Raw genomic sequence first — 19,418 nt, 5'->3', positions numbered from 1 at the left:
CGCCATCCCCGTGCCCATCCCCGTAGCCGTCCCCTTTAGCCCACCGCCCAAAATGATGGAAATCGACTTCTTGCGCACGCATGCCTTCCAGTGCCACGCCATCGTCCGCAACGGCAGCCGTTGCCAGGAGATCACGGGCCTGACCCAGCAGACGTGGAACCCGCCGTGCAAGAAATGCGGCTTGCGGCCCAAGGCCGGCGACTACTCGGTCAAGTACGTGCCGATGCCGGGCCCGATGGTGCAGCAGACCATCAACGGGGACTGGGTGAGCAGCTCCAAGGTGGTGTACAGGTGGAGCTTCGACGAGGAGCTGCAGCGGGAGGACACGCAGGAGAAGATCATTGAGGAGGTGCTTCGGAAGGACTGAGCGGATGGGGATGGGTTCTGATGTGATTTTGAGGCATGAGCATCAACGTGGGCGTAGCGTGGAGTAATGGCTAGGGGAAGCACCAGATATCTCTGAACACGGGCATTTCATTGCTGCCACTAGATTCGTCTTTCTGTGAACTTTTCTTCTCGGCTGTTACTCCAGCCGTGTACACCGACCTCCTGTCAGAGTCGCCGCCCGAGCACGATTCAGATACAGCCTGGTCCAATTATGATACAAGCCCGCAGGACGATCAGTCAAGCCATTTGACGGACTGCAAGTAGTGGGCACAATCATGATATTGCTATCAAGTATCTCGTACATGTCATACACGCATCCATATGCTGTCAGAATCGCACGCCTCATTACCCTTCTCGCCATGCTCCAGTCACAATCAATATATCCGCAGACAAGCAAGGCATACCAAACAACCCCGTGTAGAACGACAGTTCGGTATTCATCAAGCGTGGCATCTCATCTAGCCAATACGTCAAGGGATCATCTCCGAGAAGTGAAAATGTTCAGGCATGAGGCTCATTGTCCTTATTAAATCCGCTGACACGTAACCTAAGACACCATTACATGAAGCGACAAGATCTCAGGTCGTTCACAGCCACGCGAAGCCTGCAAAGACGGCGACAGCGCCAGCCACGAGGCCGGTGCTCCGCTGAAGCATGGCAGCGGCGGCGGTGACGGCGGGAGGAGGCGACGACGTGACGGTCGAGTTGCCGCCGGGGACACCAGGGCCAGGCGTGACCTGGGTAGGGATCGGCTGGCTGGTCGGGATAGGCAGCTCAGTCTGCGTCTCGGCAGGCGGGCCCGTGGGGATGGGGATCTCGGTCTGGGTCTCGCCCGGCTGGCTGGTCGGGACAGGCGCCTCGGTCTCCGTCTCAGCGGGAGGGCCGGTTGGGATGGGGACCACGGTCTCGGTCTCGCCAGGCTGGGTCGTGGGCGCAGGGACCTCCGTCTCGGGGCACCAGGTCGTGGTGGTGACGATGGTCTCCGTGACCTCGTGTCCGCCGGTAGGGCATGCAGTGACGGTAGGGGGGCACGACGTGATGGTGTGCACCTTGGTGGTGGTGTAGGTCGACGTCAGGGTGATGGGCTTGGAGGACGAGGGGACGGGCGTGGAGGTCGTGGTCGAGTTGGACCAGGTGGTCGTGCTCGTCTCGCTGGCCGTGGCCGAAGTCTCCGAAGACGTCACGGAGTGAGTCTTGGTGTGGCTCTTGGTGTGGGAAGTATGGCTCTTGGTGTGCGAGGTGTGGCTCTTGGTGTGAGAGGTGTGAGACGTGTGCGAGGTGTGCGAGGTGTGGCTGGAAGTCTTGGTGGTCCTCGTCTTGGTGGTCGTCGTCGTCGTCTTGCCACCGTTCACACAGTCGCACCAGTTCCGGAGCGGAGGGAACACAGGCCCCTCACCCTTGCAGGCCTTGGCAACACATTCGGCCGAGCCCTTGATGATCTTCTCCAGGTTCTCCGGCGCACATCCGCACTTCAAGTCACCCTTCTCGCAAATCTTGTACGCCTCCTCGTTGACGCAGGCCGTCGCGCACTTGGGCACCTTGGACACCTCCGCCGCGCAGGTCGGCGTCGGCGTCGGCTTCTTGGTGGTGGTCGTCGCCGAGGGCTTGCCGACGACGCACTGGCACCAGGTGCGCAGCGGGGGGAAGACGGGGCCCTGGCCCTTGCAGGCGTTGGCGACGCAGGTGGCCGAGTCGGCGATGATCTTCTCAATGGTCTTGGGCGCGCAGCCGCAGTCGAGGTCGCCGGGCGTGCAGTACTGCTTGGCCGCGCCGTTGACGCAGGGCTGGGCGCAGATGGGGATCTTCTTCTCCAGGGCGTCGCACTTGTCGGCCTTGTTGTGCGCCGAGGCGAGAGTCGCGAAGGTCGCCAGAGCGACGGGGACGAGGAACTTCATCCTGACGGTATAAGTGCAGTTCAAAAGAGCGACTGAGACAATGTCAAACGAGTGGATATCCTCAAAAAACGAGGTAAGAGGGTTGTCAAGACACGTTAAAGTGAAACCAGGAGGCGTCTGGATTGAGAAGAGAAGGCCCAGCCTTATACCTCTTCTCAACTCCTCTCTTCTCGCATCCAGGTACCCGTTGCCGGCGTCAGCCACCATGTCAGGTACGCCCAGTCCACGTTGTCCTTAGTTGAGCTAAATTAAGCCAAACTGCACGAAGTGTGTCCTTCCGCCTGCCCATGTGCCTCATTTCCGAATGAGCCTCCTCCTCTTCCAGGCGTTTAGCCTTTCTGTGCAGGGCCATCCAAGTACCGGAGGCTCTTTCACAACCCTGGACGAACAAGGGTCGGGTAGACATTTCCACCGACAACCCCCTGACGCGTCCGACAAAGTGTCCGCGAAAAGATTCGTTCACCAGTAAGCAACGACGATGTTTTCTCGGCTGAAGTCTGCAGGACGGGGACAGGGCTGGTTTCGGGTGGTCGGAGCTGACCGCCCCCGTGGTGGTGCCCGTGAGTAAGCCGGAGCGACGTGAGGCCGGGCGATATGTTTTTTTGCGGCAATGATGTGCCTGCCAAGTCGAATTTACCCCAGACGCCCGCATGAACGGTTTTGTCTTGGCAGTTGAGCTGAGCCGTCCGAATGAGGTAACCAGTGCTTTCTGGCAAGGCCGACGGGCCGGAACACCGCTCTGCTGATGGCTTTGTTGTCGCTCTGACTGCGTTCCGAGGAGATGTCAGAGGACCACTCGACAGCCAGTTCCGTTTTCCTTCCCACGCTTGAACACGTCAATATTAGTCTTCTGGACCCCACGGATCGCAGCCCGACGATTTCCGCCTGCCTTGAGCCCTCCGTTGCCATTGTTTGGAGACGTCTGAACGGCGTCTGATCATGCTGTTTTGCATCCTCAAAACCCTTCAGCAGCGCTTCTAAGCAGACATCATCGTCGCGAAAATCCACAGAAATAGGGTCATGAAAGAAACGGAGCGGGCGAAGGGAGCAAGGCGGATTGCACCCCCCCACAAAGCCGAGCTGACAGTATGACGCTCCAACTTCTTCCCGGGAGTTGCTTGCCGTCTCTCAACCTTCTCGGACCGGCCCCCACCTACACCACAGGCTTGGGCAACTTCAATGCACAGCCGCCAGCACAACTGAGCTCACTGTGAAGCTTTGAGCGGTTCCGGAGCACATTTCGCATGACGAATAAGTCTATCATTCCACGAGAGCGAGAGCCCTCCCCCAGCAGCGCGTGGTGACCCGGCGCCGTCCAACCTCTGAACAGTCATGATAGGTCAACTGATGTCACTGTCTCTATTTGTCCTTTTCCGTCGAGTTTCGGACATCCACGGACTCATCGTCTCCTTCCTCAGCGACGACAAAATACTCATCGTTCTGGAGGGGAACCAATTGCTCCTCCTCCTCGCCTTGCGCCACAGCTTTGGACTTTGCAATGATGCTATTGCGACGACGAACCCACAAAGCCAACGTCACGCCTCCGATGACAATATAAGCCGCAATAATCGCCATCCACAACCGCGAGTATCCGCTTAGAGCAAGACCCAGGAGAACGTTGACAGAGCCGCCGATCATGAAGAGTCGACCGGCCCAGAGATGAGCATATGAGATCCATGTTCGCCGTCGGATCCGAACGAAGTCCACGTGGTGCCTCCACCCGAGATAGATCTGCACCAGGACTATGCCGGCAAGGGATACCCCGACAACTTGATGGACCGTGCTGATCTCCGGATGCATCCGCAGGCCCGCAGCCAAACCACCTGCCATGGCTGTTGAGGCCGTGACCTGGATAACCCAGTGGTATTTGAACGACCGCGGCGACCCTGACCGAATCGCAAAGACTCCCAGTGGTAAGAGCAACAGGAACGCGATCATCATGAGCAAGCCATGAAGGCGCATGACAATGACATGGAATGACATGGGCTTTTGTTTGCCTTTCGAAGAATCCTTGGGGCTCTCGTAAGTGCCAATCGCAGCGACTCCAGGGCTGATGGCTGGCAGTGACGGCGCCTCCGGTCCCGAAGTCTCAGCTTGTGCCATGTCGACATAGAAACGCCCCCAGCCACCGCTATCAGGCCGAGGCTCATGCATGGCAAGGTGCTCGTTGTCCGTGAAAGTCGCAAACTCCTGGGCCTTGTTCCATGCCCAGATCCATGGCTGCGAGGTTGTCGATGCGGAGATGGACTCGTCTGGCCACAGCGTGCAAGAGTAGCAGACGAGCGACACGATTGCTGTCGCGGACCCTCCTTGCGTCTTATCGGTAAGCCATTCGGCGTGCACGACTTCCAAATCCCCGCCATTCATCCGATCTCTCACCACCATGGTGGGATGAGAGTGGCCTGTGGCCGTGCGTATGCTCACAGCAGGCTGCTCACCCGACGCCGGGTCGCCGTAAATGATGAACATCAAAGCTCCCCTCATTGCTCGGCCGATGCCGACGGCCGTCCACCCGACGGCGGAGTGCAGCGGCCGCGTGTGCGTCAGCGTGATGTAGGCATTGTGCGCGTCCGTGGAGGCGTTTCGATAGAGTGACAGGCCGACACAAAAGTTCACGCCATCTTTGTCGTTCGTCGAGTTCCCGAACTTGCAGTACTGGACCGCCTCGGCGGCGCCGGAGAGCGGAAACAGGAAGCAGAGTAGGGCCGTCAACGGCAGTAAGGCCCGCAGGAGCTTCCGTGGAGCGAGCTCCATTGCATGAGGTCCGCGACCAGCGCGCAGCGCCCAACAGCTCCCGTTGTAGTGTGCCCGAGTCCAGAACGCCTTGTCGTGTCCTAGTTTGAATGAATGGCTTTGAAAGTAATTAGCGGTCCGCAGCAAACGAGAGCGTAACTCGGCAGCCAGTAGATGAGGGGTCGCAGGATGACAGGAGGATGCACAAAAGAATGGCGGGGAGAGCAGGAGCGGACGGAACTTCTTCATTAGCGGTTGGACTTTTGGACTCAAGAGTGGATGAGTACTGTATGAGCGTGAGCAGCACAATGCCTGCTAGTCGCACGGACTGGGCCAACAAATGACAATTCATGTTTGACTTGGAAGCCCATGATTGATGCCCGCAGCGGTCTGGCCCGGCATCCCGGCCACCGACTGCTCCTGCGAGTGCGGCACGGTCATGCATGCGCACGTTTCTTAAAATCTGACCTATCTGGGGAGCCCGTCAGCCGATGTCTCGGGTGTCACAGCACTGATCCGCGGCGCCAACAACCCGTGTTGGGCAACGGCCGACTATGTTCACAATTGACGGTCAGAAAAGCTCTGCCCAACTAGACCCGTGGTGGAATTTAGCAAAGCTGCGTGCTGCGTCAATTAGGACCTGACCAGTAGCATCGGACTTCAATGTAGCGCCGCTGAAAGTTGTCTCTTGTCATGAAGACTGGTCGTAGCGCGACCGCGGCCGGTGTGGTGTCGTGGGTGGTGAGCAATTTGTTTCAGACATTGAGGTGATGGATCGACGCTGCCAGCTTATCTCCTTGCAGCGCCAAAAGGACTACGATTGCCCCCGACAGACTGCAATGACTGGGAGGTGGAGCGTTGAGGGCGAATCCGTGAGGCGGTCTGCGGAGTTTTCACGGAGCGAATGAAGATGGACGAGCGCTAGGTGTCACACTTTGCACGGCAAGCTGAGTATTCTATAAATGATATCAGACGACCCAGTAGAAAATGCAGGCCTGTTCAATCGCTGGCTGCAAATCAGCTCAACGCGGAAGCCACTCTCGCCTTGAGGTCATCCTCAGTAAGCGTCCTCACCCCGAGAAGGTCATTGTCAAGCTGGCCAAACTGCGCCTTGAACTGTCCAGACAAGAGCGTCGCCACGATGAGTGCCATAATCGTGGACATCTCCGGCTTCTGCAGTACGGCCTGGAGACGGTTCTCGAACTCGGCGTTCGGATCCTCAAACTTGGCCACCGTCCACTCCGTGCCGGCGGGCGCAATCTCCTTGCCGAGGGCCAAGATCTTAGCCTGCGAAACAGCCAGCTCATGGACGAAGACGGCGCGATTCTTGGTCTCCTCCGGATTCTTGAGCACCGCGGCCACGGCCCTGGCCGCTGCCGCGAGACTCGTCGCCGAAACAGGGTGGTCGCCCTCTCCCCACAGCTGCGCGGACTTTTCCTTCAAATTCACAGCGAAGCCGTAATCGATCAGAAACTCCAGAAAGACACCCGTAGCAACAATGGTGTACTCCAATCGTCCTGCCTGCGCGTAGTCCTGCAGGTGCGTCTGTACGGCCTTGAGGGGCAGATGCTGCGGAAGCTGGGCTGCCGTGGGGTCGGTTGAGAAGCTGGTGTAGTCGGCCGGAATGAAGCGCTTGACGCCAGCTGTGACGGCCGCATCAATCATCGGCTTCTGTGCGAGGATGGAGTCGAAGCCAATGGTCGAGACGATGGCGTCTTGGCCCCGGAACGCCTCTGTCATGCTGTCCACCGACTCGTAGTCCACTTTGGCATGCGCGACATCGGCAGGGAGGGCATCCTTGTTCTTCTCGGACCGACTGAAGACGGTAACGTTAAAGCCCGCGTCTACCAGTGCGGGAAGGACGGCGGAGCCGAACAGTCCTTTCTAATCCGGGGTCAGTGAAAGACCTGGGAGACAGTTCATGTTGTGGATAGACGCACCCCGATGAGGGCGACGTTCTTGATCAAGGCCATGACGGTATGTGGATGATTCAAGTTATTAGCTTTGTGGCCAATAGATTGCGTATTAAGAGTCTCAAATGGTGGTTAATCGAGTTGCAGAGCTGGAAAATTGGCACGAGAGCTGGTCTACTCTTATAACGTATCCGTCGCCCACCCGGATCCAAAGCGCAACAATGCCGCTGAGAAATACAGCAGAGCACTATCCAAAGTGAAGCCCAAGCCGCCATTCTCAATTACAAACTTGAACTGTAAGCTTCATGCTCGGGTTATAGCTTGGGTGCGGCCGGAGACCTCCGCATGGCTCCACAACCCTTGACAAGCTAACGCAAAGCCACCAAAGGATGTGGACTTGACCAAAAGCAGAGCTTATTCACTCCAATAAGTGCGGATACTAAGTGTTTCCGCTCCCTACTGCTGATCGCGTCTCTTTGTTGCTCCGTCATCATCACTCAACAACCCGCCAGACTTTGATCAACCCCGTTCTAGTAATGCCCGACAACGGCAACTCCCACGGAGGGCACCCACCCACAAAAGGACGGAAGCGCATCTTTAACGTAAGCAATCTCGTATTAGAGTGAGAAGAGCTATTTGGCGACCATGGGTAAGGGTGTCTTGAAGCGGTAGCGATAGGAACGACAGCAACGACAGCAACGACAGGAACGACAGGAACGACAGGAACGACAGCAACGACAGCAACGACAGCAACGACAGCAACGACAGCAACGACAGCAACGACAGCAACGACAGCAACGACAGCAACGACAGCAACGACAGCAACGACAGCAACGACAGCAACGACAGCAACGACAGCAACGACAGCAACGACAGCAACGACAGCAACGACAGCAACGACAGCAACGACAGCAACGACAGCAACGACAGTAGCGGAACGGCACCAGTAGTTTTGTCCGAATGGCTCTTCTCAGGTGAATCTAAGCAGGACTGTGCTAATACAATTCTCAGGCGTGTCAGTCGTGTCAAAGACGGAAAAGACGCTGCGACGGCGCGAGGCCCCGTTGTGCGGAGTGCTCGCGGGTCGACACCACCTGCACATATAATGCCGCCAGGAGACTCCGCGGCAAGGGGAAAACGTATAGGCCTCCTACTCTCCTATGGATGCATGTGCTTTGTCTGTCCCTTGTGACTGACCTATCCGTAGCCAAGAACACCTCCGAGCCCTTGAAGAGAGGTTAAAGAAGCTCGAGTCCAAGCAGCACCATAAAGAGGATGGCCTCGACGAGACGCATCAACATGAAGCATCGCCCGAACCAGAAGACGATGACCAGGACACTTCGACAGACATGCCCAGCATTCCGAAGACAGTCAGAGACAGGCTATCGACGATATTTACTGAGCTGCAAAGCCTCCAGTTCTCAGTGGACAATAGTCCATTCCAGCGAAGGATATTCGTGCCGCTGCCGAATCAACATGTCTTGTCTCGAATCATGCAGTCACAGCTGGAGTCTCTCCAGATCCATGGCGTGGTCTTCAGCACAAGCCCGATCCTCGCCCTCATCGATGAGCAGTTCCTCGACGGAGGCAAAAGCTCGACTGATGATCCCTCTCGGTGGGCCTTGATCAATGCCCTCCTGGCAAGCACCATGCTGTGCAAGGTCACCAACGAGTACCCCGAGGCTTACACGCGGCCGGTCTGGGGTTTGTTCAAGAACGCCTTTGCTCTGTTTCCAGAGCTCATGATTCAGAAGCCAACGCTGCAGACTTGTGAGGCGCTCATCGCCATGGTATTCTTCATGCAGGGTCATGCAGATGCACGTACAATGGTGCAGCTTATTACAGCACTGTCAAGAATTGTACAAGAACTGGGCCTTGGCAAACAAGTGCGGTCTGCGAAACTGGCGGCAGACGAAGCGACCCGGGTGAAGCACATCTTGTGGGCAACGTACATCTTCACCGCTGATGTTGCAGACTCCCTCGGTCTTCCGCCACTCCTTGGACGGCGGGATGTCATTATTGACAAGACTTGGATCTTCGAGGACGACCCAGAAGTCCAGGGCATATCCGTGGGGCAAAGCGATACAGAAACGCCCGACGTTCTTCGCTGCAGGGCGACACTAGCGGCCATCCAACTGCAAATCCACGAGGATATATGTGAAGCGTCACTTCACGATGACAACACACTGGATGCGATTCAGACTGTCACCCATCTGGACGAAATACTACAGGGTTGGCGCTCGTCAAACGATGCCATTATCCGCCGCCGCCCTCAAGGTTCCGACGAAAGTGCGCTCTTGCCATGGATCCTCGTGAACTTCATTTATACCACGTGCCAGATCAAGATCTCGACTGCCTTGTCCCACTTGGCAGCACGAGGCCAACTTGCAAACAAAGCAGGCTTGGCTGCAACATCGGTACGGGAGTTGAGGCGCAAGCAGAAAGAATACCGGACGGACTATACTCGCAAAGCACGTAGCATCATTGACATGCTTGATGCCATGCCAACACATCCATTTTTCCAAATCTGGTAATGAGCCATCCACCGCTCTCTTGTCATTAACTGACCCCCAGCTACATGTAGGAGATTGATCAGCTATCCGCTGGCAGCAGTGTTGGTGCTTCTTTCCGCTGTGCTCGAGCAGCCTCATTCCCATGACGCGACAGACCATCTCCATGCCATACAGCGGTTCATTGACTACCTTGTGCGGCTCAAAGAGGATGGCTGCCACGTCGACAGGATGATCGAGGGATGCTCCAAACTTCATCGTGTGCCTAGCCATGCCGTAAAGTCGTCAACACAACGCAATCTACCAGATGGCGCCAGCATGGCATCCCGCATTGAGGTGAACGACCCCAGCTCGCCCGCCCAGCCCGCTATGCATTCAAAGCTAACGATTGTGAACCAAGGCACTCAGCCCAAAGTTGGCATCAGTCACCAATTGGCTACAACTTTCCCAGGGCTTACTCACGAACCATTCCATGGCGCGACTGAAGGCCCGCGAGGTCTTTGCGTCGGTACTGGGGGCGGATGTGTGGGATGACGAGGATGGCTACGGGCCCTTTGCTCCTGACGTTTTGAAGTCATCCAAGAACAACTTTTTGTATGCGTAGTGTATGTCTAGATGATACAGACGTGAACATGCACGGGCGAAGCCTAACATGAGTTAATGAATGGTTTAGATGAAAGGACGCATAAAAGGAGGCATCTTGATGATCTGATCCGAATGTGGCTGCGCGCCCCGAAGGCCAATCGCAATGACGTTGCCCCTGGATTCGAGGCACGTCGGAGCCGGGAATGCATGAAGCAACGGACGAAAAGCAGGGAACAAGAGCGTGAGCAACCAATCGCTCGACATAGTTAGGGTTTATTTGGTCGTCCGCACATATTATGTATTCTACATCTAACCACTCGCAATTAATCCTATTTATGAGGCGTCCGTTTCCTGTGAGCACGTGGTTTTGGTGCACGCGGGCTCCATTGTGCTCGACGTAGGTGTGAAGATATTTATCATCGTGTGCATCCGCACTGTGAATTAGTTACCGGCCTCTCTTTTTGCGCGGATGCAGCGGTTATCTGAATCAACAGCGTTCTTCACCGATTGACGCTGACGAAGAGCCACATGCACGATAGCTTGTGTGCAATCTGCAAATGACACGGGTAGTTTTGTCACAAACACGACCATCCGTGTGAGTACTGTTCAGCGGGTGCTTTGAGAGGAAACGCAAGGGTCTCTGCACAATCGGCACGCAAGAGGTGTGGCAAGCAGGCATGGGACTGGGGCTTACTTGGCCCGCTGAATTGGAGGCGGTTACCAGAGCAGGGCCTCAGTCGGTGGCATCCCTGGCCACAAATCATGCAGACGACAAGCCGTGCAACAGGTCGGGAACAAGCATCGTCGCTGACCATCGGCCTTTTTGCCGTCGTTGCACTTCTCCGGAGAATGATTTGTACGCGCAAAGTCATTGCCCCCCATAAGCAGCCCGAACCCTGGTGCTGATGCAACGTGCGATGACCTGCGGCACAGCCAGGGTTTGCCATTGCAGCCTGATCAGGTGCGGAGGGGAAGGAAAGCTCACCTAATTGGACTCCTACCGCTCCGGTTGAAATCCCATCTGCGTTTGACGGAACTGGACGTTGTCCATTGGGCGGCATGAGTGCCGTCTCCACGACATGTGGCCCGGATCAGCTGAGGTTGGATTTTGCAAGAGTTCTCGTCAGGAGCGAATGCAAAGATCGATATTCGCCCGGTGGCCACCGTCGCTTCGAGACCATTGGATCGTTACCACGGCGTGCAGATTGACGGACCGATGGCGAGCATGTCTGCAACGAGCTAGCAGGGGCCACGGTTCCAGAAGACTGGTTCGGTCAGCTAAACATGGAGGAAGACAGGGGAGGTCTTCACGTACACCAGACGCATGCCCCGCTTGCGGGCTAGGGGAACAAGGTGAACGGGGCCGCGTTGCCTCTTGTCGGGACGATTGGGAGGGGCAGGCGTTGAAGCCTGCAAGTGCTGGTGTCGCGACGGATAGTTCGGATAGACTGTTGCAACGGCTCGGCTGCTCCCAAAGGACGGCCCGAACCGCGACCAATGATTCCGCGCCTGTATCATCGACGCTGTGGGAATCGTGGTGCTCGTTGAGCACCGGGACAGCGCGAGTAATGTTGGCCGTCGACGAGCAGGACTGTCCCTCTGCCTCGTGGGCGCTCTAAGCCGAAGGAGGAGATCGGCCGCAGGCGATTCGCGGCGCATCGCCCTCAACCTTATCCCGATTCCTGCAAAGCCATCTGTTGGTCCGAGTCGCAGTCGACATGCATGTCCCTGGCTAAAGGCCCCAGTGGCGTCGGTACCTTGCAGGCCCTCTAGACTAGCTTCCCAAAGAGTCCAGGAACCACATTGCAAGTGGCAGGTGCTCCGCGAGGACTAGCCAGGCCAGCGGTTGCGGAGGGCCGGCGAACTCGCCTGGTCAAGGACGCCTCGGGGGGCTGCATCTGATGAACGAAGCACTCCATGCGCACGCTAGGTACGGGCCCCGCCAGCCGCTGGCGACCAGCCGCCGCCTCGAGGAGGGTCGGTGGCTCGGGTGGGTTCCTGCCCGCTTGCTCGGCGGAGCTGGTGAGTGCGGGATGGGTCTCGTCGCGTCGAAGACGAGCAGGGCGAGTTTGTTGGAGTGCTCGCTGAGTCGTGACCCTGAGTTGGAGTGTGTGCCAATGTTTGCCTGGGAAACAACTCCGACAGGTCAGGGCGGTGCGCCCCTGGTAGGGCAGGTGAATGGGGGGGGCATGTTGGCCTTCACTTTCGAGGCTCGAGGACAAAGGCAGCGAGCGGTTCATTCGCATGAGCCGGGTTTCGATAACGCGATGGACGAGGGCAAAGCATTGAATGTGATGAGGGCGGGCGGACGCGAGGCTCGAGAGGGGTGCTGAGCTGAGTCTGCTTTCCGTCGCGGCAAGAGCTGTGCCGTGTCGTGATTGCCCATCCAGGAAGCGACGCATCGCGCGCGACGAGTAATATCATGGCAATCCCGCGGTCGCGGTCGCACCTGCCTCGCAACAAGTACGAGTAGGTACCGCCCACAAGCAGTTCGGAAGGCAAGTACCGCAGGCCAGTGCAGGTAGCTGCTGCCCGTTTTGCGACATCCGTTTCTCACCTCATGGGTGTGATTACTCTAGCTCAGTTTTTGGCAGGCAGACTGGCCCTCGACGACTCGAGATCCCCTCACCCCAGCCCGACAGCCTGCCAACAGCCCACTCCGTTCGCAACGCTGTCCCGCAATTCCAAAAACAAGCACAAAAAAAGCATCACAGCCGTTTATTTCGGATCTGCGTCCCTCCTCCTCCCTTTTTTCGGTGCTTTTCCGTTGCAACCAGGGCCTGTGTTTGTCTCGCTATCAGCTCGGTCCCGGCAGCCCCAAGACCACCGAAAGAGCTCGGAAGGAGAGCAGGCAGAGAGCCAGCGTCCGCGCTCGGATTGACACGGACAGAGATCCGGTGCAAGGAAGACGGTGAGTCGTGCCCCTCCCGGCCCGGATCGCAGCCACTACGAAAAGGCACTGCACCGTGCGTCCCATGCGTGGCATCGTTGCGCAAATGCTCCGACACGGCCCTGGCCTGTCTGTCTTGCGGATCGCCTGCACATGCTTCCGCGCCATCATTGCATGGTCGGTTGACCTGGCAAGCCCCACGTGCCGTAGGCCCCTCTCGGGCCCCCTTCTGAGGTCTGAGGCAATGAGGTCCCTGGATATGTTGGCGGCGGGCGGGGAAGCTAACGAAGATCAGGGCCGCCACGAGTCTGCTCACCAACGCGCCGCTTTGACTGCACTGACTCGATGGCTTGAATTAGGTCATTTCGCGCCTGTGCGATCGACGCCCAACCGCTCGACTGGTACTGCAGTTAGCCCGTGCCACCGCGACCCATCCTCGACAGCAGGTGAGCATGCCCTCAATTTTGTGTACCTGGCTTGCCTGGGCGGATTTCACCCTGCCGTCGCGCGTCAAGGTGGGGTGCTTGGCTGCTTGGTCGTGTGTGGGCGTCGTGACAGGCACGGAAAGCGAGATGGCCTGGGCTGCTGACATGGCAGACGCACAAGAGACGAGAGGACTCGTGGCTAACGAGGCAATCTAACAGCGAGCAGCCTTTGCCTGATCGGACCTCCTCGCTGTGCCTAACGCACCCAGTTCGCTGGCCCGTCGCCAATCGGCACCGTAGCCGCCCCAGACGACTTGCAATTGACGCCTCGGCCGGCGCCAGGACAACAAGAGAACGAACCCCCCGGTCTCCCAAGCTCGAGGTCCAAACCGCGCCCCGGCACCACCCTGGACTGGACCTGCCTGCACGCTTGTCCGCCCCCGCAGACCCCTGCCTATCGCTCTGGGCCTGTCGAGAACCCGCTGCGTCTCCTCAAAAGCGCCCCGTCGCCCTTTCGAACTCCTGAGGGGGAGTGAAGTCGTTTTTGGACGTCAACCCGTCAACTCGTCGCGCACTGCGAATCCATTCCACTTCGCTGCAGCATCGTACGGCGCCTTTGCGAGACCCTTCTATCCCGAGACCCCCTCCGAGCCGCCGTTGCATCCTCGCCATCTGCTGGTTCCCGAGAGCCAGTCACCTGTCACCTGCGGGCTTACCTTAGCGACAGCGACCTCTCCCCGCACCCCGCCCTCCTCCGTCACCTGCGCCCGCGGCGGCTTGTCCACGCCCAAGGAGCCAACCAGAATGGGCATCTTCTCTCGGAAAGAGAAGGCCCCCAAGGGAAACTCTTCCCTGGCCACTTCTCAGTCCACAGCCAGCGTCAATTCCAACAACTCGCGAGGCATCCCCAGTCGAACATCAGCAGGCAGCGCAACGCCGGGCACCCCAATGTCCCCCATGTCACCAGTCAAGCTTCCCAAGGTCGATCTCCCTCGCCCTCCCGACCCGCAGCTGGACCCGACCGGCTACCTCCGAAGCCTGGGGGCTGTGAGGGAAAGGAGCAAGATCATCTACGACAAGGCCCTTCGCAACGAGCTAAACCACTTCGACGTCGATCTTAACAAGCTCCCGGACGTGGTCAGCTTCGTGTCCGGCCTGATCAAGGTATGTTCTGCATGATTGAGCTCCCCATGTATTCGGAGATTGCCGACGGCCGTGTCTGGTATCAGCACAGCTTGGTTTCTCGTCATGTTCAACAGGACTGACCCGCGACAACTATAGCGAGATTACGACGCCCCGTTCAACACGATCCCCGGCCATGGCCGATACCAACACTTCTGCGTGGGCGGCCGCGACCGCATCGCCGACATGCTCTCTACTTGGCCTGAAGGCGTCGATAACACCGAGCGCTGTCGCCGCATGATCGATCTTTTCCTCGTCAGTGTCCTCCTTGATGCCGGTGCCGGTACCCAGTGGAGCTACAAGAGCGGCGAGAATGGACGCGTCTACCGACGCTCCGAGGGCCTAGCCATCGCTAGTTTGGAAATGTTCAAATCGGTGAGTGGGCCACTCCGATTCACGGATAGCCAGCCAAATCTAACAAACTACGCATAGGGCGTCTTCTCTGGCAATCCGTCCAACAAGACACAAGTTGACAAGGTCGGCTTGCAATCACTAACTGTGGAGAAGCTGGAGGCCGGCCTCCAGTCACGCCCCGGCAACGAGCTCGCTGGTCTGGAGGGTCGCACGGAGCTTCTCACCAGATTGGCGAAAGCTCTAGGCAACAATGAAGAGTTCTTTGGCAAGGATGGCCGCCCCGGTAACATGATCGGTGGGTACCCTATTCCTCCGGCACCAGTGCGTCCCGGCACTAACGTGTATACAGATCACCTGTTGTCCCACCCGTCGACTCAGGCCTCTTCCATGCTTATTGTCCCACTGCCTGTGTTGTGGAACGTCCTTATGACTGGGCTTGCCAGCATCTGGCCGCCATCCCGAACCTCCGTTAATGGGGTGTCGCTGGGTGATGCGTGGCCGTGCAAGGCGATGCCCAAGGCTGGCAGCGCCTCGTGGGAATCCATCCTACCATTCCACAAGCTGACGCAATGGCTCACGTATTCCCTCATGCAACCGATGCAGTCGCTTCTCAACATGCACTTCGCAGGCACGGAGCTGCTGACGGGGCTTCCGGAGTATCGAAATGGCGGCCTCTTTGTTGACATGGGGGTGCTCACGCTGAAGCCCAATGATGTCGAACGAGGCCTGCAACATTACGCGGAATACAGCCGACGAACCGGCAGTAAGGGGATCGAGGTTGCTCCGATGTTCGAACCCGGTGATGACGTGGTGGTGGAATGGAGAGGAGCGACGGTTGGACTCCTGGACAAACTGCTAGAGGAGGTCAACAAATTCCTCAAGGCGGAACTGGCCGGGAACGAGATGACTTTGCCGCAGTTGCTAGAGGCAGGCAGCTGGAAGGTCAGTGCTCGCATCGTTCAACCATCACGACAATGTATGGCAAGGCTAACAGAGACCAGGGCGGCCGCGAGATTGCCGAGATTCACCGCCCGAATACAAAGGAGCCGCCGATTTTAATCGAGAGCGATGGCACAGTCTTTTGAGGCACGACAATGATGAGAGCAGGTTGAGCCGCTGGAATGATGCAGCGTCGAGGAGATACCAGAGCCTCTTAGGCTGCGTTGATTCTGAAATTTGCGACAAATGCATAGACGGCCGGAAGGACTTGCTGAGGCCGGGCTGCAGGCCCGTGACGATACATATTTTTATCTCGTCTGCATGAATGAGACAGGGGCCTGATCATGGAGTATGCTACACCACCTTGCTGAGCACGTTTCCGCGTTATGGCTTGGTGAGGATAGACGCCGCACCATGAGCCTGATCCATTTCCTGGGGGAGTGGCTCTACCCTTGTCTACTATTGTACATGATCTTTTCCTTCGGACCTGGTCCGCAGGCCTTGCCACTATTGGACCCATTCTAGGTGATTTTACACATGGTCGCAGCCGCGCATGGGTAGATGTACAAGACTGACCGTCTCACGGTCTTCCTCTGGAGTCACGTCGACAATGGCTAGTCAACAGGGCTCACCGTCTGCCCTTGTACTTCTTCTCAAACTCGTCGCGCTCCTGATCCTTGCGCGTCTCCTCGAGCTTGCGGATCAAGTCCTTGCGCTTGCGCTCCGCCTTCTCGGCCTCGGTGCCCTGGTACTGGCCCGTATAGTTGGTGACCTGCTCGGAGAAGCCCTTCTTCATGTCGTCGAGGCTGCTTGTCATGCGCTCGCGGATGCCCTGAGGGGCGGCGGCGGCGGCTCCCCGCGGCGCCTCGTAGGTGACCGTCTTGGGGGTCTCGGCGGGTGCGGGTGGCAGGTTAAAGATGGAGCGGACGGCGGGGATGTTGAGGATGATGGATTGGAGGAGGGTGGAGGCGCCGAGGGCGACGGTCATGAGGTTGACGGCGGAGGAGAGGAAGGTGGTGCCGACGAAGCCGACGACGCCGAAGACGTAGGTCATGTTCTTGAGCATCTTTCTTTGCGCCTCGGGGGTGTACTTGGCGTTGAGCTGGTCGAGGAGCGTTAGCTGCTAGGTTGACACGGGTAATACAGTTACAATGGGGGGAATTACCGCGAGAGCGCTGATCATGAGACCAGTACCGAGGGCCGGAAGCACAAAGTAAGGGTCCGTGGCCGTCAGGTCGGTGAACCAGAGGTAGCCGGCCGTCTCGAGGGACGGGACGGGGACGTGGGTCATGCCGCTGACGATGCGGAACAGGCCAAAGGTGAAGGGGATCTGCATAAAGGACCACAGCATGCCCCAGTTGCTGGCGCCGTACTGCTCCTTGAGCATCTTGTTGAGGTACTGGCCCTTCTGACGCATCTCCATGTCGCGCTCCTGGAAGCCCTGTTGGATGAGCTTCATGGCCTCCTGGGCGCGGGGGTCCTTGCGCATCTTCTGCATGACGCCGTTGAACTGCAGGCTGCGGACCTGCGGGTAGAACATGACGAGGCGGAGCAGGACGGCCGTGGCCATGACGGAGGCGCCCCAGCCGAGACCGGTCCAGACGTGCACGTGCTCGAGCACCCACTGCATGACCGACGTCGGCCCCAAGCCGTAGTCGAGGCCGATGGCGTGTAGGTAGCCGAGCTGCTCGGGCATGTTGAGGATGTCCTCCCCGTTGACGATGTCGGAGATGGACGACGGGAGGTTGACGTCGGAGGCGGCCACGGCGGGCTCGGTCGGCGGCGTGGGGATCGCGTTCTCGGGCGTCGGGTCGACGGGTCGGACGGCCTCGGAGGCGACGACGGGTTGTTGGGCGGGCGCGCTGGCGGCGGCTGCGGGTTGCTCTACCGGCGCGGCGTCCTTCCTGCCGCCGCCCCAGCCCCAGAGAGAAAAGGCGCGCGAGGAGGAGGCCATGCCGCCGAGCACGATGGGCGCGCCCAGGTTACGGCTGCGCAGCGGGGAGCTGCTCCCAGACGAGCTGATGACTGTGCCAAACTGCCGTCCATTACGAAGGCGCTGCGACAATGCGCTCGGAGGAGATTGCTGCAGAGGGAGCCATGTCAGCGCCTGAACTTTTCCTACGTCTCAACGGGTTGTGAAGCGCCCGTCCCACGATGCGCGCCGCCGTCGAGGAATTGAGGAACGAGGGAGGGGCATTCATACTGTCCACCGGCTCTGGATCTGCCGCCTCGCCCCGGCCGAGGGCAGGGACCGCGCGATTCCCCTGCTTGGAAGCATGGCAGCGGATGTGTGGTTTGGGGGGAGGGTGGGTGGATGCTTCACGGTCGGTCGAGGAGGCACGCGAATGCCGTCCGGCTGGGCGGTTTTTTGGGGGTTTGGCGGTGCCGGCCAATTTTTTTTGGGTCGGGCCTGGGCCGCCGCCGGGCCAGGTACCACCGGATAAACATCGGGTGGGGTGGCGGTTGGTGGCGCTCTGCCGTTCCGTTCCTCCAGTGGCGGGCTGCCTGCCCCCAACGAGCTTGAGCTGGCTGCTGCGGAGGAGCGGCAAGGGTCCACGCCGGCGCCGGGGGAACCCGCCGAGCGTCGGCTCGCCGAAGAGCTGGCTGATGATGCACGCGTTGACCTCTGGGTCGTGGGTTGAGCTGGGAGAAATACAGTCATTGTTCTATGTATACCGAGTATTTCGTACATCCCAGTCGAATTGTCGACAAGACGATGCAATCGCCACGCCATCCCCGACGCCGTCTAATGGACTCATCATGGCCCTCCCCGGCCGACCTTCGCACGATGCCCATGGGTGTCATGACCCTGCTACCGACATCAGATCAGGATGCGGACCACCAAGACTGCAACTCCTCTGTGCGCCATGTCGCGGATATTGTGTTGCGTTGTGATTGAGTAGATGTTTTGCCCTGAGATGCCCTGCGCCCTCCTTACTCCAGACTGGCATAGTCGCTCAACGACACGCCCGGCTTCTCGCGCCGCTCTCTAACCTCGATGCCCGGGCCGATGGGGTGTGTTCTCCGTCGCGATGTGGGGAAAACCTTTATTCAGTCAGATACAATGTCAGGGAATGAAAAAGGGGCCGATGGGCGTTGAGCCATGCCAGCGGCCGATGTTGCGCCTCAACCCCCCTCATACTACTAACCTTGGTGCCGCCCCAACCTAACCTAAACGCAGCCTCGTGGGCGAACAGCTCTCCAAAGCCCAGCATCATGCCGTTGATGAACGGCAGGAGCAGGTTGATGGCGGCGCCGCGCACCAGCGACCACAGGGTGGGCGGCTTGTAGAGGATGACGGGCGAGCCCGAGGACGGCGGCGACGTCGACAGCTCCTCGCCGGGGGAGTACTGCTCGCTGTCGGAGTGCATCGTGATGCCGGACTCGGCGAGGTTGTGGGACGAGGAGTCTTCGGAAGCCATGGCCGCGATCTCTGCCCCGCGTCGTCGTCGTCGTCGTCGTCGTCGTCGTCGTTCCGCGGCGGGCGTGGTCGTTGTCGTCGTCGGCGGCGGCGGTTGGGGGCGGTCGGAGACGGTCCACAAGCCGGGGAGCATCAACGTCAAGCTGGGGCGGCGGTAGCATCGTAGAAACTGTTATGTAAGCAT

The 19,418-nt window shown here is 58.7% G+C and overlaps 7 protein-coding genes across 7 annotated transcripts; 3 read left to right on the top strand and 4 right to left on the bottom strand.

Moving 5' to 3' along the window:
• Positions 1-52: 52 nt before the first annotated feature.
• On the top strand, positions 53-367 carry PLICBS_009757 (uncharacterized protein; the record flags this gene model as incomplete). The annotated part of the gene is made up of 1 exon (XM_018325377.2): positions 53-367. The coding sequence occupies one exon, from the start codon at positions 53-55 to the stop codon at positions 365-367; it is 315 nt and encodes a 104-aa protein (XP_018176771.2).
• A 607-nt stretch (positions 368-974) lies between these two features.
• Positions 975-2,282, bottom strand: PLICBS_009756 (uncharacterized protein; the record flags this gene model as incomplete). Its single annotated transcript, XM_018325376.2, has 1 exon — positions 975-2,282. One exon carries the CDS (start codon positions 2,280-2,282, stop codon positions 975-977), a length of 1,308 nt encoding a protein of 435 aa, XP_018176770.2.
• Positions 2,283-3,641: 1,359 nt separating this feature from the next.
• Positions 3,642-5,036, bottom strand: PLICBS_009755 (uncharacterized protein; the record flags this gene model as incomplete). The annotated part of the gene is made up of 1 exon (XM_018325375.2): positions 3,642-5,036. One exon carries the CDS (start codon positions 5,034-5,036, stop codon positions 3,642-3,644), a length of 1,395 nt encoding a protein of 464 aa, XP_018176769.2.
• Positions 5,037-6,032: 996 nt separating this feature from the next.
• On the bottom strand, positions 6,033-6,988 carry PLICBS_009754 (uncharacterized protein; the record flags this gene model as incomplete). The annotated part of the gene is made up of 2 exons (XM_018325374.2): positions 6,033-6,899; positions 6,956-6,988. 2 exons carry the CDS (start codon positions 6,986-6,988, stop codon positions 6,033-6,035), a joined length of 900 nt encoding a protein of 299 aa, XP_018176768.2.
• A 585-nt stretch (positions 6,989-7,573) lies between these two features.
• Positions 7,574-9,520, top strand: PLICBS_009753 (uncharacterized protein; the record flags this gene model as incomplete). The annotated part of the gene is made up of 5 exons (XM_065601715.1): positions 7,574-7,596; positions 7,652-7,857; positions 7,940-7,994; positions 8,136-9,217; positions 9,513-9,520. The coding sequence occupies 5 exons, from the start codon at positions 7,574-7,576 to the stop codon at positions 9,518-9,520; spliced, it is 1,374 nt and encodes a 457-aa protein (XP_065457787.1).
• Positions 9,521-14,142: 4,622 nt separating this feature from the next.
• Positions 14,143-15,959, top strand: PLICBS_009752 (uncharacterized protein; the record flags this gene model as incomplete). Its single annotated transcript, XM_018325372.2, has 5 exons — positions 14,143-14,502; positions 14,620-14,895; positions 14,953-15,169; positions 15,224-15,816; positions 15,876-15,959. The coding sequence occupies 5 exons, from the start codon at positions 14,143-14,145 to the stop codon at positions 15,957-15,959; spliced, it is 1,530 nt and encodes a 509-aa protein (XP_018176766.2).
• Positions 15,960-16,441: 482 nt separating this feature from the next.
• PLICBS_009751 (mitochondrial inner membrane protein oxa1) lies at positions 16,442-19,235 on the bottom strand (the record flags this gene model as incomplete). Its single annotated transcript, XM_065601714.1, has 3 exons — positions 16,442-16,915; positions 16,979-17,896; positions 18,963-19,235. The coding sequence occupies 3 exons, from the start codon at positions 19,233-19,235 to the stop codon at positions 16,442-16,444; spliced, it is 1,665 nt and encodes a 554-aa protein (XP_065457786.1).
• Positions 19,236-19,418: the final 183 nt, after the last annotated feature.

Source organism: Purpureocillium lilacinum (genome assembly GCF_023168085.1).
Source record: "Purpureocillium lilacinum CBS 284.36 DNA, scaffold_7, whole genome shotgun sequence".
In the NCBI taxonomy this organism is placed as follows: domain Eukaryota; kingdom Fungi; phylum Ascomycota; class Sordariomycetes; order Hypocreales; family Ophiocordycipitaceae; genus Purpureocillium; species Purpureocillium lilacinum.
This window is presented reverse-complemented; position numbering and strand designations above follow the sequence as displayed.